The sequence below is a fragment of the Carlito syrichta genome, unplaced genomic scaffold (genome assembly GCF_000164805.1).
Source record: "Carlito syrichta isolate Samal-C Ts95f unplaced genomic scaffold, Tarsius_syrichta-2.0.1 Scaffold303047, whole genome shotgun sequence".
In the NCBI taxonomy this organism is placed as follows: domain Eukaryota; kingdom Metazoa; phylum Chordata; class Mammalia; order Primates; family Tarsiidae; genus Carlito; species Carlito syrichta.
In genome coordinates this window covers 143,117-166,827 of record NW_007247143.1, presented here as the reverse complement: position 1 = coordinate 166,827, position 23,711 = coordinate 143,117, and the positions used below count along the sequence as shown (strand labels likewise).

The 23,711-nt window shown below is 43.7% G+C and overlaps 1 protein-coding gene across 1 annotated transcript in view; it reads left to right on the top strand.

Annotated features, from left to right (window-relative positions):
• Positions 1-23,711, top strand: part of COL14A1 (collagen type XIV alpha 1 chain) — a 197,571-nt gene that overhangs the window by 35,811 nt on the left and 138,049 nt on the right. Inside the window, exons 5-8 of the mRNA XM_021712073.1 lie at positions 3,665-3,820; positions 4,950-5,069; positions 6,871-7,035; positions 20,523-20,684. Of these exons, the coding sequence (XP_021567748.1) occupies positions 3,665-3,820; positions 4,950-5,069; positions 6,871-7,035; positions 20,523-20,684 (603 nt within the window). The remainder of the gene's footprint in view (positions 1-3,664; positions 3,821-4,949; positions 5,070-6,870; positions 7,036-20,522; positions 20,685-23,711) is intronic.

Below are 23,711 nucleotides of genomic sequence, written 5' to 3'. Positions count from 1 at the left end.
GGCTTTTTTCACTCAGGATAATTTCCTGGAGAGCTTTCCAAGTGGGCACATCCACCAATATGTGTTGTTTTTCATTGCTGAGTAGTGTTCCACACTGTGAAGGATTGTGTGTAACCAATCACTCGTTGAGGGACATGTGGACTGATTCCAATTTTTGCTACCATGAATAAAGCTGCTTTACACATTCATGTACAGTTTGTGTGTGTGTGGACATAACTTTCAATTTTATGGTATAATTGTCCAAGATCATATGGTATTCGCATGTGTGGTGTCTTTAGAAACTGCCAAACTGTATTCTATCAGGAGTGTATGAGTGAACCAGTTTCTACACACCCTTCCCAGCATTTGTTGTTGTCACTATTTTTTGTTGTAGCTATTCTGACATCTGTACAGTGTTGTCTCACATAGTTTAACTTGTATCTCCTTAATGGCAAATGATGGAGAACACCTTTTGTATGTGTTCATTTGCCATCTTCTTCAGAAAAGTGTTCGATATCTTTTGCTCATTTTCACGTTTGATTATTTTACTAATGAGTTTTGAATGTTCTTTATATATTCTTGGTACTAATCCTTTGTTGACCGTATGACTTACAAGTACTTCTCCCAATCTGCAGTTTGTCTTTCATTTCCTTCATGTGAATTTTCTCGGAGCAAAAGTATTTTATTTTGATGAGACCCAGTTTGTCTTTTTTTCCTCCTATGGGTTGTACTTTTGGCTGTTTGCTGGGCTCTGAATTATTTCAAAGATCTTCATTTTTCTTTCTTAACCGTCTTATAATTTTATATTTACATTCAAGTCCATGACCCATTTGAATTAATTTTAATATAAGGTATGAGGTTTAGGTTGCTGTTCATGGATGTATAATTTTTTCAGCACCATCTATGAAGCACTTTTGCACAATTGTGTAAGGTCAGTTGAGCATATTTGTGTGCACATATTTTTGCACTCTCTGATCTTTTCTGTAGATGAATATGTCTATCCCTTCAAAATACCACATTAGATTGATTACTGTAGCTACAAAAATAGACTTACCATCAGGTACGGTGATTCCTATCATTTCAGTCTGTTCTAGCTATTTTAGGGTTTGCGCTTTTCTATTTAAATTTTAGAACAGGCTTGCCTATGTCTGAAAAAACATTCTGGGATTTATCTTGGGGTAATATTACACCTATAAATCCATTTAGAAATAATGGACATCTTTCCTGTGAATCTTCCCACTTAAACACAGCCAATTTCTCCATTTATTTAAGTTGGTTTCTTTGATCAAGTTTTAAATTCTCAGTGCAGTGATCCTGTACGTGTCTGTTAACTATATCTAAGTATTTCATCACCTTTGGAGCAATTTTAAATGGCGTTATTTTAAATGGCGTTAGACATTGACTTTTGCCCATTGAACGAGCAAAAATTGTGTCTCATTGTGATGTTGGTTTCTATTGCTGTAGTTACTCGTGGAGTAAACGCTCTTCATTCATATATTGGTCATGTATATTTCCTATTCTCTGAAGGGTTCATTCATGGTTTTTCCAATCATCTTGATATTAATTGATTGTTAATATCAATTAGTTGATTAATGATATTCTTTTTCAGTTTTTAATATTTCATGTCTTCTTTCAGTTGCAGCATATCTTTTTGTTTTCTGTAAGATGTATTTTGATGGCCAACCTTTAAGATTTTAGTATCATTAAAGTTATCAATCTTTTTATTCATAGTCAATTAATTTCATATCTTGCTTAGAGTGAGATATAATTTATATCTCCAAGTAACTTATGACTTGAGCAAAGTAAATAAACAAAATATTTCTATTGGAATTCATTTTTTAAAACAGAAAATACCAGTTTCTCTATGTCTCTTTTAAATACAGAAGCTCTTCTCTTTCTAAGGTCCTTTCTACCTTATTCTCAAACAATTAATTTAAAAGTGAAACAATATCCCCAGTAGTTTTGGAAAAGAAAGAAAACTACTCTCCATTTGAGAGTAAGTTTTCCCCATAAAATATAGAGAAATGCGTTCTTGAAGCTTAGCCTGACTTCAGTTTTCCCTGGTTATGTCCAAACACCAAATTAATTTCTATCCCCTGACTTTTTTCAGTGTGGTGCAGTAAGGCTGACTCCCAAGCACAAAGCTACCATCTGGTGGCTTTGCATTTGGTGGTTAAAGAAAGGGAATTTGGTGCCAAAAAATTTAATATATAAATTCAGCCCGAGTTGTACTGTTTAGTTTCCATAATGAAGACTGGAGTATTTCGTTGGCAAATACAATTCCCCATCTGGTGAAAGCATCTAGGTATCCCATGCATATTTATGTCTGGAAAAAAAAATTAAGATTCTTGAAGCAAAATGTGTCCCGGTAGGTGCAGAGACACATATATTGAACTGCCTGTGCCAGCCATAGTGGTTCAACTTTTTTTTATTCAGGAAAACTATATTCAATTTGTTTATGAACACTTCTGTTACATCATTATGTCACTTATACTTGAAATATTGTTTTATTGTCATTTTAATGTTAAAAAACAAATAAGGGTTTCCAGGACCAGTAGGATGATAAAATGGATGCAAGAAACACACACATGCACATGCATGTATACTCATATACACGCACGCACGCACAAGAGCGTATACACACCACATATACCCACACATGCACATGTATGCACACGTGTGCACACACATGTACTCATACACCACACGCACACACGGTTCAGGATCTCCAGTCCTAATGAGGACACTGAGCAAAGTCCCCTTGCCCTGTGGCAGTGCAGACTAGAGCAGGAAGCCTGTGCTCTGGGCACACCGCAGCATTTCCAAGGATCCCTGGAACACCATGGGTGTTCCAGTGTCTTGGCTTTGTGTGGAGAGAATAACGGTGTCCTCATTAATCACAGACTCATCTGAGGCAGGCTGCTCTTTGCTGCTGTGGAGACGCTGCCACCTGCCCTCAGCATCCGGGCCACTGCAGGAAAGGGGCATCTTCCTGATGGTGGAGTGTGGGCCATGCCCCCCCAGCCATGTGCCGTCTTCCTCTGGATACTTCTCCTGAGTCCTAATTGAGCCAGTGAAAAAAGTCAATGACTGAAATGATCTTTAGGGATAGACACATGTGCAAAAAAATTGAATTTGCGGAAACTCTTGGGCCTTTCTCCAGTCATCTTCCCCAGAAGCCCTTCCTACCTGGAGAAGTCTGTGTACCTTTCCTCGATTGTGTGCACAGCCCTGACTTCCTGGTCCCACTTCCTCCTCTGCTGTCGCTTCATCCACGTTGATCAGAACCCAGAGCCGCCTTTGCCTCTGGCCGCCTTCCCAGCAGTGACTGGCGCACTCGGGTGTTGCCCTGTCCTTTCCTGGAAGGAATCTGCAGACCGGAGCCAAGGCTGGTGATTTGCACAGACACTGCTTTCTAAAATACGCAGAAGGCTGGTCTGCCAGGAGGCTGCGAACCTGCCAGTATTTTGCTAACTCTTTCCAGAACACTGATTCTACTGCCAGCCATCACCACAGATTTTTTTTCTAGCAAAATGCATTTAAGCGAAGGGATGTAAAAAGATGGCTGCTTTCATGGGACCCTTCTTGTATTCTTAGCACTAAGTTATCTGAAAGATGTTAGAATAGCTTCTCCCTGTAGATATCCTATCAGTGACACGTGCACTTTTCTGGTGTGTGGTTGCAGAAGTGAAGTTTGTCTGCGAAACTCCAGCTATTGCCGACATTGTCATCCTGGTGGATGGTTCCTGGAGCATCGGAAGATTCAACTTCAGACTGGTCCGACTTTTCCTAGAAAACCTGGTTACTGCATTCAACGTGGGCTCAGAGAAGACACGAATTGGTACCAGTCTGTTTTTAATGTCAGTCAGCTGTCCATGTAAAACTGCTGGGAAGCTTTTTAAGAAATTTCAAAAATTCTTTACAAAGTGACTTTCAGAATTACAGTGTACCTATGTTGCCAAAAGCACATGTTCGGATGAATAAATATTGACTCCTACTAATTTTTGCTATGATACTGTTGTTCAACTAATTATTGAACGCATTTCAATTTTCTGAAAAGTCAAAATATTTTCTGCTAATAATAATAAAGCTTTTCAAGTTACAGCTGGCTTAAAAATTGATTGCATAGCAGGATTTTAAAAAATTTTATTCCAAAGAAACAGCTGGATCCAGGGAAATGTGGAACTAAGAATTGAAAATAGGTTTATGGTACAGAATAATCTTTGCCAGATTAATTCTAGCCAAGATAAAAAGAAAAAAAGAGTTGTAAATCTTTGAGCAGTATACATAATAAAAATAACAAATCTTTATTATACAAACTTTCATAGTTTAACTTTGAAACAGCCATTAAGAAAAATCATTCTTTTGAGAATAAAACAACACCAAATAAATTTAGATCTTATATCTATAAACATGGCTGGCCTTTTAAAAATGAAAATGCCAAGGACCTAAGTGGCTCACGTCTAAATGGCTAGAAAATATGTACTTCCTCAACCCCGGAGAAACCCAACTTGATTCCTTTCATTGATCTTAGCAAGTCTTTTTGAAAGCCAGTCACAGGAAGAATGTTGCAAAGATTAGGCCCTTAATCACTCTAGTTTCTGGATAGTCTTCTGGTCCTTGGGTGACCCATGCTTTTTATTTTAGTTGGAGTCTCACTCTGTCACCCAGGCTGGAGTGCAGTGGCACACTCACGCTCATGGCCACCGCAGCCTCTACCTGCTGGGCTCAGGCAATCCTTCTGCCTCAGTCTTCCAAGTAGCTGGAGCTACAGGCGCACACTACCACACCCAGCTTATTTTTTGATCATTGTAGAGACGAGGTCTCACAAGTTGCCCAGGAGGGTCTCGAGCCCCTGAGCTCAGGCAGTCCTCTCACCTCAGCCTCCCAAAGTGCTAGGATGACAGGCTTGAGCCACCGCGCCTGGCCAGACCCATGATTTCTGAGGGGCTTTCTCATTTCCCCCCCAGGTCTTGCACAGTACAGTGGTGACCCCAGGATAGAATGGCACCTGAATGCCTTCAGCACAAAAGACGAGGTGATTGAAGCTGTCCGAAACCTCCCATACAAGGGAGGAAACACGCTCACAGGTATGTTTTGTTCTGTCTGTGCGGTAGCAACACACCTTGTGAAGAGTAATTGTGTTAGCACATTTGCCACCTTGTGAGACTTAGCACTGTATTTTCTAACCAAACTAGCACCTGAGATTCTTTTTCTTAAAAAAAATTTTATTTAAAGATGTGGGGAACAATTCAGGGTTAGGTATATAAACAGGCATTGCACAGGTAAAGTTTAGGCCTCAGTTTTGCCTCCACATCACCCAAACCGAGTACCCTTATTGATGAAGTGTGCCCCCCCCAGCAGTTTCCCACTACTGCCAGTCTCTTTCTTATAGTATTGTGATAATTGTTCAGGGTCCGCTTATGAGTGAGAACAAGTAGTACTCAGTTCTTTGTTTCTGTGATAGATCACTGAGTACTACAGACTCTAAATCCGTCCAAGTTGCTGTGAAGTTCATAATTTTGTCCTTCTTGATGGCTATGTAGTATTCCATTGTGTACATGTAAACACATTTGTTTAATCCAGTCTACTTTTGATGGGCAGCTCAGTCGGTTCCATATTTTTGCTATTGTGAATAGTGCTGCGATTCTTGAATGGCTCTTTTCCCAAGCTCAGCACTGAGCTAAAACCCAGATGTCTCCTTCCAGTCACTACACAACCTCCGCGTCCCAGAAAGGCGTGGCTGGGCTGGCCGGCTGAGCAGTCCCAGGGCCCTGCAGCGCACGTTCCTTCCTCCCTTCTCAGCCACCGCCAGCCTGCCATCTAAACATAGACAAACGCCCTCTTATTCTCGAGGAGGGTGTTTTCTTTGCCCTTGTTCCACAATCGTGAGTTACCGTGGAAATATTTGTAGATCTTTGGCTCGCGGTAATTTTGATAAACGGAGAGTGTAAGTATATATAAAGTATCATTGTCATGGTGCAGCTCCAGGGATTCGCACAGCTTTCAACCGTAACACATTGTAGGTTGAGCACCCCAAAGCCAAATATTCCAAGCTTTTGAGCATTTACTTAATGCTCAAAGGAAATGCTCGTCGGCCTTTCAGGTTTCAGATTTTTCAGATTTGGGATGCTCAATCGGAAAATATAATGCAGATATTATTAAATCCCCAAAATCTGAAATAGGAGACACTTCTGGCCCCAAGCATTTCAGATAAGGGAAACTCACCCTGTCTTGCCCTCCATGGGCACACCACAGATGCTTACCTTGAACATGGATGCTTTTACAGGCTGTAGATGCACCGCAAACCTTGGTTGTTGCTTTGCCAATTTGAGGCGTCATCTAGTGGAGTTTTTGTTGATGCAGCAAAAAATTATTAAACGCAAATCCTTTAGCAACATGGCAGTATTTCATATTCTTTTCTGGGTCGGAGTGCCATACTCAAAAGGCAGGAGTGCAGTTACGGTTTTAGATCTGTCTCCACTACACCCAAAAGAAAGAGGATTTTATTCTTTAGAACATCGTGAACAAAAGGGAAAGCACAATGACACTGGGACAGTCACTACTGTGGGCTGTTCTCGCTTCATCCTGACTTATAAAGGGCTAACTCTTCTTGCGCACAGGGTCTTTGAGCATCCTTTGGCCACGGATTCAATGTTCTTTATAAATGCTGGTTGCTGAAATTACATTACATTACTGGTTTATTACCGCTACTCCAGTGGATTTCAGTTGTTCCTGGACTCTCTCGAGGATAAGATTGCAAACATGAGTTCCCACATCTAGTAACAACTCTTCTAATTCAATAAGACCCACCTTACTGTTACGTTTTGGAGAATTAGAAGGTGTTTTATGAGCGGTGGTAGGTGTTTATTTTTTGTTGTTTTCTCCCAGGTCTTGCTTTGAACTACATTTTTGAAAACAGTTTTAAACCAGAAGCTGGAGCAAGGACCGGGGTATCTAAAATTGGCATTTTAATCACGGACGGAAAATCCCAAGACGACATTATCCCGCCCTCCAGGAGGCTTCGCGAGTCTGGTGTGGAGCTGTTTGCCATAGGTATGTGCTCTCTGCAGTCCTGTTTCAGCTGTGGCCATGGGCACACGACCACATAAGCATGTGGAATTTGAGGCTCACAGTGCTGAAAGCTGGAGACCTGTGTGCTGTCTAGTCCTGGTCTCGTCCTCGCCAGCCCTGTAATCTGAGCCTGGTTTCCTCGCCTTTAAAATGGGAGTAGTGCTGCCATGTCTCCCATGGTGTGACAGCACACGTGAAGTGTGGAAAGTGACGGGTGTGCGGTGGCTGGGCACGTGTGCTCCCGTTGAGTAAATCGGGCCTCCCCCCCACGTTCACTTTGCAGCTGTATCTGTTCTGGTAGTATAGGAGAACTCAATTGTTACTTTCGCTGCAGCGGCTCAAGGCACACATGTGAGACTTGCAGGATTACTTATTTGAAACCAACCCTCTAGAAGGCGTCCTTCTTCTGGAAAGGGACATATGTGGCATGCATTCAAAATCACTACAAAATATTTACACAGCACCGCTTTGCCCTTGATTGAAACATTCACATTTTCTTTGGCGGGGAGAAGGTCTGTTTAGTAGAGACCAGCAAACTTTCTCAGCAGAAAAAAAGTGTGATTCCCAAACAACACTGAAACACAAACAAAAATGCTACAGCAAATTCCTCAACAGGGCTGTGAAAACATTTAAAATGGGTTCTTATGAGCAGTTCATTTCATTATGTTTTTCATATTGAATCTGTTTGCTATCAATCTTTAGTCCAATTAAAATGCATTCATCTCCCAGCACTGATCAATAATGTGGCACAATTTTTGTGTGTGTGTGTGTGTGTGAATTGTTCATGAGATATTTCTTCCATCAGAAGAAAATACTCCCCACCACGGAGTTATATTCCCAGTTCTGCTGGGTGCCAGTATTAAAAATACATATTTCAGGGTACTGTTCTACTCCTATTAAGTGGAAATGTGTAGAGAGAAGGGACCTGGGAATCTGTATTTTAAAGCATACCAAGATCCGTACTTTGAAATCATTCTCCAGAACTGAGAACTACTGGTAAGCCCATGGGAATATCTCTTCTCTGTGTATCGGTCAGTTTCTCTCCCTTAGAGAAAGAGCCTGAAACGTTTCCCTGCTTATCTGTTCTGTTTCATCAGAGCACACTTCTGATAGGTCCTTTCTGCAGAACCTGCTTCCTACTGGCGTCTGGCCAAGGACTGTGCGGGAGCAGCTGCAGGAGCTGTAGGAGCATGCCATTCCCTTCCATCCCTTTCCTTATCGCTGCAGCGCCAAGTTCCTAGAGGCGGGGTTGTATCTCTTCATCCGCTTGTCTGATCACCAAGTGTCCAGCCAGTAGTCATTGAAGGATTAAGTGGCCTAAAAGATTTCTAGGATGACGTTATTTTTTTTTTGGAGTTGGAGTCTCACTCTGTCGCCCAGACTGGAGTGCAGTGGCCGCTCCCGGTCACCGCAACCTCGACCTGCTGGGCTCCGGCGATCCCTCCGCCTCAGCCTTCCGAGTAGTCGGAATTACAGGCATGTGCTACCACGCCCGGCTAATTTTTGATTTACAGTAGAGATGAGGTCTCGCTGCCCAGGTGGGTCTCGAACCCGCGAGCTCAGGCAATCCACTCACCTCAGCCTCCCAAAGGCGCGGGATTACAGGCCGAGCCACCAAGCCCGGCTTAGGATGACATTATTACCCTTAGCAGTAAAAATCAAAATGCTTGTGAAGGACACATGTGAGAGAGGTATATTATTATTATTGTTTCAGTGAAGTACATTATCCTGTAGCCTCAACACAGCTATTACTGCCACATTTTCCATTCAGGGAGGAAAGAACAAAAGAAATCCAGGGGAAAAGTTAAGAATGCCTCACGTTCAAGCTTTGCTTGGTAAACTGTAGCTGCCACAGGAGCCCGTGGTGTGTGTCTTCGCCCCAGTGTCATCTAGGGGACCTCCCTTGGTGATGTGAAATGAGTCACGCTGGGTGTTTATTCTGTAGACGCTGGTGAACACTGCAGACCCGGGCAGAGGGCTGACAGTTACACACACCCCACGTTTTCCATCCGTGGAATTCCAGTGGGCAGTAAACTAGATGACTTTAACTATGTGGCAAGTCCTGAAGATAAACGTGGACTTGGTCCTCGAAAAGGAGTCAGATTTGCGTGGTGTTAGTAGCTCTTGCCGCGAAATTTGGCAGTGCATCTTCCAGAGTTATCAATGAAAAATAACTCCACTGACCCATTCCTAGATTCGCTCCTCAGAATGTGGTTTACAGAGTGCTTCATTCAGGAAGCCTTTTCTTACTGACTGTGTGCTGGGCTTTGCGGGGGTGCTGGGCACGGCGGGGGGGGCAGAGCTAGAGCCTCCCCAAACCAGTCCCTTCAGAGTCGTGGCCATCGCCTCTCTTTTCTGTGCAGCTGCAGCAACTCTTCTGTTTGGAAAAGTGGGAAGAAGAAAAGACAGGGAGAGGGGAGAGAGGAGCGAGAGAGAGGGAGGGGGGAGAGGGAGAGGAGAGCGATCTGGCAATATTCTTCTCAAAATGTTCCTGTATGGGTCCAGGCTTGCAGGTTTCACCTGGATGCCACGCAAAGGCATTATTGGCATTGAGTGCCCCCTCCAGCGTGCACTCAGTGATATTGATTCAAGCGTGCATTTGAAAGCTGCTGTAGAAGCAGTCAGGCCAGAAATGTCAGAGAGATTTATTTTTTATTTTCCCATCCCTTTGTCCAAGAAAGGAAATCTCTGTGGAAGACTGAAGCCCATGGGGGATTAATTTATGTGTTTACTCTCCATTTTCTGCTCTTGTTAATGATGAATGGATGAGTCTTTAAACAAAACCTTAAGTGAATTCATCCAGATGTGATTTAGACGTCTCTGAAAATTACCTGGAAATCCGCCCCATTCGTCATCTTGCAACCTCCTCAAGCAGATTGTTCGGAGACAAGTAGCGCTTTGTTGCTTAATGTGCTGAGGCTGAAAGACGAACCCGCTGGCCCAGCCAGGTCTCTGAGAAGTCGCTCCTGGGGCCCTAGTCAGCCCTCTCTGCACCTCCTTGTCTCTCCTTGTGCCTCCGTTTAATCCCTCAGAGGGCTGAAATGCCAGGGACTGCAAAGCCATCCTCCCCGGAGCCAAGGCTTGGGGAAGAGAAGCCCCCCCTGCGCCCGTGGGACCTCGCGGAAGGGGCCTCTTTTTCTGTCCCTAACTGTGTTGGTGAATGTTGACTCGCTTTGACGCGCAGTCTTCTGAGAGGCAGGATGAAGTTGTGGAGCAACAGGCCAAACTCTCAGGAGTGGCTGTGAGGATTAATGTGTGAACACCCATAAAACACCAACCATGCCTGGGCTCGGTAGAAACACGCTTAGTCTTGGTGTCCATCGCTTTCTGTCCTGTCCTAGTCCCTGCTGCAGTCCAGATGCCCTCATGGTTCTTGGCCTGGAGAGATGGAATCAGTAGGGGTTGGGAAAGAACAAGAACTCCCTGTTTGCACGAACAAAACTACAGCGGTTACCAGACAGCAAATTGCATTTGGAGATGTTGAAAGAATGTTTTCCCAACTCTTCTCTTTGGCTTAATGCTATATAGTAATAATAATAAAATAACTTTAAATATACAAGGAGGGATCCTAATAAAACCAGAATTTATTTATAAAAAGTGTGTTTATTCTTACGTGTTTAAACTTCGGTTGCCTTCAGAATACTCTCTGTTGGATGCACTGCACCTATCAAGATGCTTTTTCCACTGCTCAAAATAGTTTTTGGACTTAGCAGTTTTGATACCTTTCTGTGCCTGATGCCATTTTGATGCCATTTTTTTGTTTCACCTCCTCCACATCAGCAAAACGTTTCTCTCTGAGGACTTTCTTCATTGGAGAAACAAGTCATTTGGGGTGAGATCAGGTGACTAGGGAGGGTGGAGCTTGAGGGTCACGCCACTTTTGGTCAAAAACTGCTGAACACTCAGTGTGGTGTGGGTAAGTGAGCTTGTAAATGACTCATCATAAAATGGGAAAGTATACTGAAAGAATGTCCCCCCCCCCCACAAAAAAATTCCCTGAAGTGGAATGCAGTCTCTCACAACAATACTAACTGGTACATTGGTACAGATGGGTTCCTAGAACACTTACTTAGTGGGGGAAGCCTGCACTACAAGGGGTCTGCCCTCCAAAAAGATAATTCTGTTGTTTTTAAGGTCCCCTCTCGATATAAGTTTTGTTCTAGGAGAATTTCTCAATTTAAATAAACTTATTTTGTAGACATTTAGGCCTGAAACTTTGAGAGTTTGGAATACTGGTTTAATTATCACTACTTCTGCAGTATTCGTGTGAGACAAAAGTTAGTTTCATCAAGTCATTTTTCTGTTAAGATGTAGTCAGTAAAAATAATGTCTCGTGGCTCAGCCTGTAATCCCGTGCTTTGGGAGACTGAGGTGAGTGGATGGCCTGAGCCCGTGGGTTCGAGACCCACCTGGGCAACTTGGCAAGACCTCGTCTCTACAATCAATCAAAAACTAGCCGGGCGTGGTAGCGCCTGTAGTTCCAGCTACTAGGAAGGCTGAGGCGGATGGATCGCGGAGCCCGGCAAGTCGAGGCTGCGATGGCTGGGAGTGGCCACTGCACTCCAGTCTGGGTGACAGAGGGAGACTCCAACTCAAAAATGAAATAAAATTAAAAAAAATAAAAAATAAAAATGATTCTGAAGCTGGCTTTTAAAAAACAATCTGACACAAAATGTTCCACTTTAAAGCACTGGGCGCTTTTGACCAGATTCAAGACTGCAGATCTGCCAGAAGTGGGGAGGGCACCCCTGAGATGGGTCCCAGGGCCTTCATCAGGACACAGGCATGTAAGAGGGCGGACCACTCCAAGATGGGGCCCTGGTGCCTTTTTCAGGACACAAGCCCATAGAGAGAGGGCCACCCCTGAGACAGGGTCCCTGTGCTATTAATTGGGACACAGACATGTAACCTTTGTCCATGACTTACATTCTTGCTGTTCCCTTTTCTTGCTTATTTTCTTTCTACAGGCATAATTTGCTAGAATCAGAGCTGTTGTTTTCTAGTATGTAATAGATACAAGATTAGCTATATGTTTTCATTTCATCCATTTATTTCCTGTGTGTTTTTGTTTATTAATGTATTTAAAAAATTTTTATTTTAAAGATGTGGGGTACAATTCAGGGTTAGGTATACAAATGTTCATTATGCAGGTACGCTTGTTGATGAGGTATGTCCCCCCCCGCCCGGAAGTTTCCCATTACTGCCAATCTCTTTCTTATAGTATTATGATAATTGTTCACAGTTCGCTTATGAGTGAGAAAATATGGTAATGTGTTCTTTGTTTCTGTGATAGATCACTGAGTATGATAGGCTCTAAATCCATCCAAGTTGCTGTGAAGCCCAGATGTTTGTTCTTTATGGCTGCATAATATTCCACTGTGTAATGGTACCACAGTTTTTTAATCCAGTCCAGTTTCGATGGGCAGCATAGTTGGTTCCATGTTTTTGCTATTGTGAATAGAGCTGCATTAAACATGCGTGTGAAGGTATCTTTTTTTTTGGTAGAATTTGAGTTTCTCTGGTTATATTCTAGTAGGGGGATTGCTAGGTCATATGGAAGATCAATTTCTAGTTCTTTCAGAAATCGCCACACTGTTTTCCAAAGAGGATTCACTAGTCTGCATTCCCACCAGCAGTGTAGAAGCATTCCTTTTTCTCTGTATGCTTGCCAGCATCTCTTGCTGTTTGTTTTATTAATGATGGCCATTCTTACTGGGGTCAGGTGGTATCTCAATGTGGTTTTGATTTGCATTTCTCTGATGAGGAGTGAGGCTGAGCACTTTTTCATTTGTCTGTTGGCTGCTCAAATATCTTCTTTTGAGAAGTGTCTATTCATGTCTTTTACCTACTTTTTAATGGGGCTGTTTTTTTCCTTTCAGCACATTTAAGTTCCTTGTAGATCCTGGATGTTAGGCCTTTGGCAAATATTTTTTCCCATTCTGTGGGCTGTCTCCCCACTCTCTTGATAGTTTCTTTTGCTTTGCAGAAGCTTTTCAGTTTGATGAGTTGTCTATCTTATCTCTTATGGCATAGGCACTTAGGGTACTGATCAGGAATTGGTTGCCAGTTCCAATTACCATAAGGTGTCTCTGCATTTTCTAAGATTCTTCTAGTTTGAGTTTTTACATTTAGGTCTTTGATCCATTTAGAGTTGATTTTTTGTGTATGGTGATAGATAGGGGTCCTGGTTCAATCTTCTGCATGTGATCGATCAGTCAGTTTTCCCAGGATCATTTACTGAATTGGTTCTCCTCTCCCCAGTGGTTGTTGTTGGAGGCTTTGTCAAAGATGAGTTGGTTGAGAAATTGCGGCTTTGCTTCCAGAAACTTTATCTTGTTCCTTTGCATGTTCTTGTACCCATATCAGGCTGTTTTGGTTACTGTAGCCTTATAGTACAGTTTGAAGTCTGGAATTGTGATACCTCCTGCTTTGTTTCTTTTGCTAGGGATTGTTTTGGCTATTTGTGGTCATTTATGTTTCCATATGAATTTCTGTATTGTCATTTCCAGATCTGAGAAGAATGATGTTGGTAACTTGATGGGTATGGCGTTGAATCTGTAGATTGCCTTTGGTAGGATGAACATCTTTACAATGTTGATTCTTCCCATCCATGAGCATGGAAAGTTTTTCCATTTGTTTGTGTCTTCTTAGATTTCTTTGAGCAGTGTTTTGTAGTTTTCATTGTAAAAGTTCTTCTCTGGCTAGGGAGATGCCGAGCCGAGGTATTTCATTTTTTATTTTTGTGGCTATTGTGAATGGCGGTTGTGCTTTTTATTCGGTTCTCCACCTGCTTGTTGCTGGTGTATAAGAAGGCAACTGTCTTTTGAATGTTTATTTTGTACCCTGAAACTTTGCCCAAGTCCTTTATCAGTGCAAGCAGGTTTTTGGCAGATTCTCTTGGATTTCTGAGGTATAGGACCATATCGTCAGCAAAGAGGGATAACTTAACCTTCTCTTTTCCTGTTTGGATACCCCTGATTTCCTTCTCTTATCTAATTGCTCTAGCTAGGACTTCCAACACAATGTCGAACAAGAGGGGTGAGAGTGGGCAGCCTTGTCTTGTTCCGGTTTTCAGGGGAAATGTTTCCACTTACTATCTGATTAGCAATATGCTAGCTGTAGTGATTAGTATTTTGAGGTATGTTCCTTCTATGCCTAGGTGTTTGAGGGTTTTTATCAAGAAAGGATGCTGGATTTTATTAAAAGCTTTTTCTGCATCTAGTGAGATGATCATGTGGTTCTTGCTTTTACATCTGTTGATGTATTTAGTGACATTTATGGTCTTGCAGATGTTGAACCAGTCCTGCATCCTGGGGCTGAAGCCTGCTTGTCATGGTGGATGATTTTTGAGGTGTGTTGTTGGATCAGATTTGCTAGAATCTTGCTAAGGATTTTTGCATCTGTGTTCATAAGGGATATTGACCTATAGTTCTCTTTTTTTGTTGGATCTTCACCCTGTTTGGGTATCAGTGTGATGTTAGCTTTATAAAATGATTTGGGGAGAATTCCATCTTTCTCAATTGCCTGGAATACTTTCAATAGGATTGGTATCAGCTCCTCCTTGTACATTTTGTAGAATTCTGCTGGAAAGCCATCTGGTCCAGCGTTTTTGTTTTCTTTTTTCTTTTGTAGGTAGTTTTCTTATGACAGAGTCATTTTCCTGGTTTCTAATTGGTCTATTTAGTAGGTATCTCAATGTCTACTTGTTTCAACCTTGGGAGGTGTGTGATGTCAGAAAGTCCTCCATTTCATTTAGATTATCAACTTTGTTTCCATGCAGGTGTACATAGTAATTTCTAATAATCTTCTGTATTTCTTCGAGTCAGTTGTGATTTGATCTTTTGTAGTTCTGATTGTGTTTATTTGTGCTTTTTGTCTCTTTTTCTTGGTCATTCTGGCTAGGGGTCCATCAATCTTGTTAATTCAAAGAACTAGCTTTTTGTTTTGTTGATGTTTTCTATGATATTTTTGTCTTCTGTGTCCCGTATTTGGGCTCTTACTTTGGTGACCTGGATTCTTCTGCTAAAGTTAGGGATTTGGTGGTCTTGTCTTTCCAGCTCCCTTAGGTGATTTGTTAGGCTGTTAACTTGTGATCTTTCCATTTTCTTAATATGTGCTCGTAGAGATAGAAATTCCCCTCTTAGAACTGCTTTCTTGGCATTCCAGAGGTTTTGGTAAGATGTTTCTTCATTTTCATTTTTTTCCAGGAATCTTTCAATTTCTGTTTTGATTTTGGTGTTGACCCAGTAGTTGTTTCGCATCATGTTGTTTAGTGTCCATGTCTTTGTGGGCTTAGGAGGAATTTTGTTGGTGTTGATATTTATTTTTATTTCACTGTGGTCTGAGAAGGTTCATGCCAATATTTCAGCTTTATGGAATTTGTTTATGCTTGATTTATGACTGAGAATGTGATCAATCTTGGAGTACTTTCCATGTGGTGGCGAGTAGAATATTGGGTGGAATATTCTGTAGGTGTCCATTTGGTCAAATGTCAAGTTTAGGTTCTGGATCTCCATGTTGATTTTTTGCCTCGATGATTTATCTAGACTGTTAGTGGGGTATTCAAGTCCCCTGCTATAATAGAATCATTATTTTTTTTAGTTTATTTAGTGGTTGCTTTATAAATGCTGGTGTTCCTGCTTTGGGTACATATATGTTTAGGATGAATTTTTCTTGTTGAAACATTAAACTTTTATGATTATGTAGTGTCCTTTCATATCTTTAAAATTTTTTTTTGAGTTGGAGTCTCACTGTCGCCCAGACTGGAGTGCAGTGGCCGCTCCCGGCCACCACAGCCTTGACCTGCTGTGCTCCGGTGATCCTTCCGCCTCAGCCTTCCAAGTAGCTGGAACTACAGGCACATGCTATCATGCCCGGCTAATTTTTTTGCTTTATTGTAGAGATGAGGTCTCACCAAGTTGCCCAGGCAGGTCTCGAACCCGTGGGCTCAGGCAATCCACTCACCTCAGCCTCCCAAAGGCGCGGGATTACAGGATGAGCCACCAAGCCCAGCCATATCTTTTAAAATTTTTGCTAGCATAAAGGTTGTTTTGTCTGATATTAAGATCGTGACTCCTGCCTTCTTTTGTGATCCATTTGCCCGGAAACTCGTTTTCCATCCTTTAAATTTGAGTCTGTGTGCATCCCTTGTGGTGAGATGAGTTTCCTGGATGCAGCAAATAATTGAGTCATGGTTTCTTATCCAGTTTGCCATTCTGTGTCTTTTCAGTGGTGAATTTAGTCCATTCACCTTCAGGCTGATTATTGAAATGTGATTGTTTATCCCCGTCATGAGATTCTTATAGAATTTTTTCTTTGTTTGTTTTCTTTTAGCTTTGGGGTGGATGTATGTGTGTGTTTTCAAGTTTGCCGTTGCAATGAAGTCTCTGTTGATTCTGTGCTCTGTTGTTCTCTTGGGAAGTGTGCTGTGATTCTTTTTTCTTCTTCTGTGTTTAATACCTTTTTAAGTGTCTCCTGCAGAGCTGGTCTGGAAGATGCATAATCTCTTAGGGATTGGATGTCTGGGAAAGATTTTAATTCTTCATTGCTGATAAAGCAGAGCTTGGCTGGGTAGGAAATTCTTGGTTGAAATTGTTTATCTTTGAGGACTTTGAATATTGGACTTCACTCCTTTCTTGCTTGTAGTGTTTCTGCTGATAGGTCTGCTGCTATTCTGATTGTTTTCCGCAGTAGGTAGTCTGAGCGTTCTCTCTTGCTGCCTTTAGGATTTTTTTTTCTTTTGTCCTACTTTGTATAGACTAATTACTATGTGTCTAGTGGTTGGTCTTCTCATTTAATGTCTTGTGGGGGTTCTCTGTATCTCTCTTGTGTTTGGCTAGTCATATCTCTTGTGAGATGGGGAAAGAGTTCTGAGATAACATCCTGAAATACTTGCTCCAAGGTGTTCTCCATTTCCCCTTCTTCTTTTGTAATACCAATCAGGTATAGATTTGGCCTCTTGATATAATCACACATCTCTTGTAGGCTTTGTTCTTTCTTTCTGAGTTTTCTTTCTATGTTTTTTTACAGATCAGATTAATTCCATGTTCTGGTCTTCAAGTTCTAAGACTCTTTCTTCTGCTTCACTAATTCTGCTTTCTATGCTTGTCATCTTGTTATTTGTTTTCTGAATGAAATTTTTTATGGCCAAAATCTCTGTTACAAGTTCTTTCAGTGTTGCATCTTGTCTTTCTTGAATCTTATTCACTCTTTCCATCGATTCCCTAATCCCTGTCATATCCTGGGGCCAGTTGTTGGTGACTTCTATTGCTTGGGCTCTAAGGCTGATTTTTTTCAGGCATTTTCTCTTTGTTACACTTGTAAAGACCTGTGGTCTTCTGTTGGTTTTTCCTCATTTGTGACAAATCTCTTTCATTTCTCCAAAGTTCCGTTATTCAGTGGCAGTGGGAGAGGCTTTCGCTTCTGATGTTTGCTCATCCCTCTATTTTTCCCTGATTCATGCTCTGGATTTGTTTTATTTTGAAACAGGACTGTGGTTGGGAAGCTTTGCTGTCTCTTTTAGTTTTGAGAGTTGAATAAGGTAGAGGATGGGGAGCTAGGATTCAGAAACTCCTTGCAAATCACAGTGTTCACTGGTTGTGGTATGGGTTCCCTGAGACCCACTCTCCACCACCACTCTATATGTGATGCAGTGGTTATATGTGTGTACCCCCTGAGTCCAAGATACAGTAACAGCAATGAGGAAAACAGAGAAAAGTAGAAAAATAAGATAGACAAATTTTTTTAAAAGATGAAAAATAAAAAGAACAATGAAAAGCAGAAACCAATGCAAAAACCAATTGAACATGCGCGCGCGCGCGCGCGCGCACACACACACACACACACACACACCCCAATACAAACAGGAATAACAACACAGCAAAACAAAACAACAACAACAAAAAGCCACAAAAACCAGATACACACACACACACACACACACACACACACACAGCACAGAATGAATGCAGAAGAAAAAGAAAGAACAGGAAAAAAAGACAAAGAAAAAGTAGAAATTCTGATCGAACCCTCACACATATATTCACATACACATAAACTAAAAAAAAGAGAAGAATAAAAGAGCAAAAACAAACCAACAGCCGGGCTCAATGGCTTAACCTGTAATCCTGTGCCTTTGGGAGGTTGAGGTGAGTGGATTGCCTGAGCCCTCCTGGGCAGCGAGACCTCATCTCTACAATAAAAAAAAAAAATCAGCCGGACGTGGTAGCGCATGCCTGTAATTCCGGCTACTTGGAAGGCTGGGGCGGAAGGATCACCAGAGCCCAGCAGGTCGAGGCTGCGGTGGCCGGAAGCAGCCACTGCACTCCAGTCTGGGTGACAGAGTGAGACTTCAACTCAAAAAAAAACCCACCAACAACAAAAAACTGAAAGGTGAACACCCAATCATCCACATACACACTAAGCAGAAAACAAAAAAACAAGAGAAGAGGAAAAAAAGGGGGGATGCAGATCAAACCCTCACATACACGTTCATGCACAAAGGAAAAATTTTTTTTTTTTTTAAAGTCGAAACGCTGACAGACAGAAAAATTTTTTTTTAATTAAAAAAAATTTAAGCCGGGCTCAGTGGCTCAGCCTATAATCCCGCGCCTTTGGGAGGCTGAGGTGAGTGGATTGCCTGAGCCCGCAGGTTCGAGACCCGCCTGGGCAGCGAGACCTCATCTCTACAATAAATCAAAAAATCAGCCGGGCATGGTTGCACATGCCTGTAATTCCGGCTACTTGGAAGGCTGAGGTGGAAGGATCACCAGAGCCCAGCAGGTCGAGGCTGCGGTGGCCGGAAGCGGCCACTGCACTCCAGTTTGGGTGACCGAGTGAGACTCCAACTCAAAAAAAAAAAAAGGTAAAAACACCCAAAACCTGCCCTCTTGTGGCATGTTCTGTAATTGTTCCTCTCATCTGCTTCTCTCCTGTCTCTTGCAGAGCTTCCACCTCATTCACTCTCTCCCCAGTGTTTGGACCAGGGAAGGAGGAGGGACAGTGGGGGTAGGTGGGGCTGTCGTCCTCCCCTTCTACTCTCGTATGGTCAGGAGGATCCCCTCTGGTGGGGAAGCGCGGGATTGTCTCTTCCCCAGGCCTGTATTCCTTGGGCATGCCCCAGCCAGGCCTATCCTGGAATGGAGTTCTCCTATTGCGGTTGACATCCAGGCTCAGCCTGGGTTGGTCCCTCTCAGTCGTACCCCAGCTGTGTGGGTCTGCTGTTCAGAGGATTGCTGGGGTGGAGAAGGGGTTGGGTCAGCTCTGGACTCACCACTGATCTCTTTGGAGGTCCTCCTCGTCCTTTTCTGGCCACACCCTGGGTCCTGCAGCTGAATCAGGGCAAGGGGTGGCGTGCCTGAGACTCAGCACTGGTCCTGTGCCTCTGAAGTTTGTGCTTTCAGGGTATTCCCTCTGGGTAATGATCAACCCCTGACTAGTTCCGCTGGTCCTAGAGATCTTCTGCAGTGGGGCTCTGCCTCTGGGCTCCCTCCATAGCCCCTGGTACTGTGTCTGGCCAGATGTGCAGTGGTGAGGCAGAGTCTGGAGCCAGCAGTCTCTCCTGCTGCTGTGGTGAAGCAGAGCCTGGAGTTGGTAGTCTCTCCCCACAGCTTCTTCCCAGGAAAACTTTTGTCAGTTAAGAAAAAAAATGGTGCTTGGCTTCTGCAACCCAGGAAGTACTAGGGACTAAGCAGAGCAGTTGCAGCACCAGCTGCTTCACCAGAAGAGCCCTGACCACTTGCTCACAAGCCTCCTTTTGTCTCTCCCAACTTCTTCCAAGGAAGGGTTTTGTTGATAAAAAAAAAAAAAATGAGCTGGGCTCAGTGGCTCAGCCTGTCATCCCGCGGCTTTGGGAGGCTGAGGTGAGTGGATTACTTGAGCCCGTGGGTTCGAGACCTGCCTAGGCAACTTGGCGAGACCTCATCTCTACAATAAATCAAAAATGGGCCGGGCGTGGTAGCACGCGCCTGTAGTTCCAGCTACCTGGAAGGCTGAGGTGGAGGGATCGCCGGAGCCCGGCAGGTCGAGGCTGCGGTGGCCAGGAGCGGCCACGGCACTCCAGTCTGGGCGACAGAGTGAGACTCCAACTCAAAAAAAAAATGGCTCTTGGCTTCTGCAACCAGGCAATCACTAGGGTCCAAACTGAGCAGCTGTGGCACCAGCCGTTTTTCCAGGCCACTTGCTCCTGAGCTCTCACTCCATCAGCCACTCCCACACCCTCTCACTCCCTGACAGGTACACACAATTTTCCATACACTTACTCACCCACTCACACTGGGACCCGCATAGTCTGCCTGGCTTGGCCGCCATCTTCCTGTCTTCCCCCTCATGCGTGTGTTTTTGAATAAAATTTTCATTATTTATAACAAAGAAGTAGCCGCTGATGCTTGGCCTGCCATGAAACCGAGGTGGGTGTGGGCCCTCTGGGTGCCTTTTCCCACATCATGTCTCCTTGTCGTCCTCCCTGGAAGGGGTGAAGAACGCGGACCTGAATGAGCTGCAGGAGATTGCGTCGGAGCCCGACAGCACCCATGCCTACAACGTGGCCGAGTTCGACCTCATGCACACGGTGGTGGAGAGCCTGACCAGGACTGTGTGCTCCGGGGTGGAGGAGCAGGACCGCGAGATCAAAGGTAGGGGTCAGCAGCACAGGCGTCTGGTGAACTGTGCGTCTTCTTGTTGCCTTTCCTGTGGGCTTCCTGAGTTTTCCTTTTCTCATGAGACTTGGGTCACCGGGAGTCGAAGAGGGAGCCCATGGCAGGCTTCGTGGGCAAGGGAGGGCGCTTCAGCTGCCAGATGGTTTTCTCCAGAGTGCCACATTTAGACACTCATGGCTATTTTCAATCTAAACTTTAAATTTTGAGATAATTGTACATTCTAAGACAGATGTAAGAAATAATAGAGAGTGTGGGCTCTTTCCTGGTTTTGCCCGATGGTAGTAACATTTGGCAGAACTGCAGTTCAGGATTACAAGCAGGGTATTGTCAAGGATCAGTTGCACATCACTGTGTTGGATTGCTTCTGGGCTCTCTGTTCTGTTCCTTTTGGTTATGTGTCCAACCCTCTTGCTGGATTGTACGGCCTTGGTTTACTGTCGCTATGTAGTAAGTCTTGAAATGGGGTAGACTTGAGTTCTCTCACTTGATTATTCTTTTTTTTTTTTTTTTTTTTGAGTTGGGGTCTCACTCTGTTGCCCAGACTGGAGTGCAGCGGCCGCTCCCGGCCACCGCAGCCTCAACCTGCTGGGCTCCGGCGATCCTTCCGCCTCAGCTTTCCGAGTAGCTGGAATTACAGGCATGCGCTCCCACGCCCGGCTGATTTTTTTTTGGATTTATTGTAGAGATGAGGTCTCGCTGCCCAGGTTGGTCTCGAACCCGCGGGCTCAGGCAATCCACTCACCTCAGCCTCCCAAAGGCACGGGATGACAGGCTGAGTTTATTCTATGAAAATCTTGTTGAAATTTTGATAAAAATTGCATTAATTACCAATTAAAGAATGAACCTTCATGGTGTCTCCTGAGAAATCTGCTGTCATTCAAATTGATTTCCTCCTAGAGGTAAGGTGTCATTTCTCTCTCATTCTGATTAGTTTTCAGACATTTGACTATGGTATGTCTTGGTGTGAATTTCTGTGGGCCTGTCTTGTGTGGGGTACAGTAATTTTCTCAAATCTGTAGTTTGTATGATATGCCATATTTGGGGAATTTTTAGGCATAATTTTTTCAAGTACTTTTTCAGTCCTGACTTCTTTCTCTTCTCCTTCAGGGACTTAGATATTCTTTAGAGTCTCACATGTCTTTAAGCTCTATTAATTTTTTAAGTCTATTTTCTCTCTGTTGCTTGAATTAGGTCATTTCTATTGTTCTCTCTATCACATTTACTGATTTTTTTTCCTCTGTTGACTCCATTCTTCTGTTAATCCCATCTGTTAAGTTTAATTAAAAATATGTTTTGGTTATCCTGTTTTTAACTTTAACATTTCCACTTAGTTCTTCTTAATGCTTTCTACTTCTTTGCCAACACTTTCCGTTTCTTTGTTGCAAGTTTTAATTTCTCCGTTCCTTTGACTTGCGGCTCTGCTTGTGCACTAAAGCATTTGTATGAGGCCGTGCTTACAGTTAGCAGGCTTCCCCTAACACCACTCTGGCAGGGGAAGGGGCACTGCCTCATTTGGCCAGGTAGGGGAGAAGTCCAGGCTCCCGAATTTGTCTCCCTTGACACTCCAGGGGCTGAGGGGCTCCTCCCTAGACTTCCACAATGCAACCCTGCTGAAGAACACTAGTCCCGCCCTGCTGTCCCCACTTGGCCTCCACCCACACTACTGTGAGAGGCGTCCTCACTGCCGGACAGTGGTGAAAGTCCTGCCTCGCCACGGGGTCTCCTCTAGCACCATCACGGAGCGAGGAGGGCCGGGTGCCTCCTACGGGGGTTCGGAATTCAGGCAGCCGCTTCCTGTCCTGGGGGACGGAGTCCCTGCCACCTGGTGGGGACGAATGTCTCCCCGCTTGGCCTTCTCTCACATCACCCTGGCTGGGGTGAGGGTAGGGGCTTGTTGGTTGGGTCACCCTGTTACAGCCAAGAAAGGGGGAAGTTCTGGCTTCCCATGTGGCCTTTGCTGCTGTGTGGGAAGGTGGAACCATGGACCCTTTCTGTGTGGTTTTACGTCTTGGAAAGCTGACTACTTCCTCCTTTTTTGGCCAGAGAAAGCAGGCTTGTTTGGGGCTCTTTTTGCCTGTAACGGCTGATGTGTCTAGATTGTCAGATACTTTAGCACCACGCCTGGGATACATGCATCAAATTAACCTTCTTCTCTTGACTTCTCAGTGTCTTCTTATGCTTGTCTTGTATATAATTTCCAGAAATTGAGTGAGTCATCGCCAATGGAATAAAGTACCTCTGCTCCTTCTGGGACAAAAACCGTCATGGACTTTAACCTTGGCATCTTACAGCATCACTGGTCTGCAGGCTACACTTGGGTTGTAGGGATGCGATGTGGGAAGATGTGTTCTGGGTCGCACCCACGTCCTTCTTACAAGTCTGGTTTTGCTTCTTGTCTCCATTGTCTCCAAGAGTATGAAATGGGTCTAGGTGGCTGCACATCCTCTCTTCTGTGGTTCCCTGTCCCTGGGCCAGATCTTTTGGGGTTAGGTTGGGCATCCAAGTGGTGGAATCCTGAACAAACGCATTAGAGCCCAAACGCTTGGCATGTGGCTGATGACAGAGTTCATCATGCCATTCCTGGCCACAGTTCATGTCTGATGCATGGCATTCTCTCTGCACTCAGGTTTCACATGCCCCAAATCTTACAGAATCCTTGGTTGTAACATGTGTAGAACACATGTAAGATGTTTTCATCATGTCTAGCTCATGGGAGCATTTGGTATGTGTCAGTGTCAGTTGCCTTTTCTTTTTTTTTCTTTTCTTTTTCAGTCATTTGTTGGATTGAAGTCATCAGAATAGAGGTTGTGTCTTCTGCTGCTTAAAAACGCAGGCTCTGTATCAAGAAGCCAGATGTCAATCTCGATACTGATCCCTACTGAGTGAGGGCACTTGGTCAGACCACCTAGCTTCATTATGTCTTGGTGTCCACACCTACAGAACCTGAGCAGTTGTAGTAACTACGGAGAATTGAGTCAAATGAGATAACGCTTCTAGAGAGCT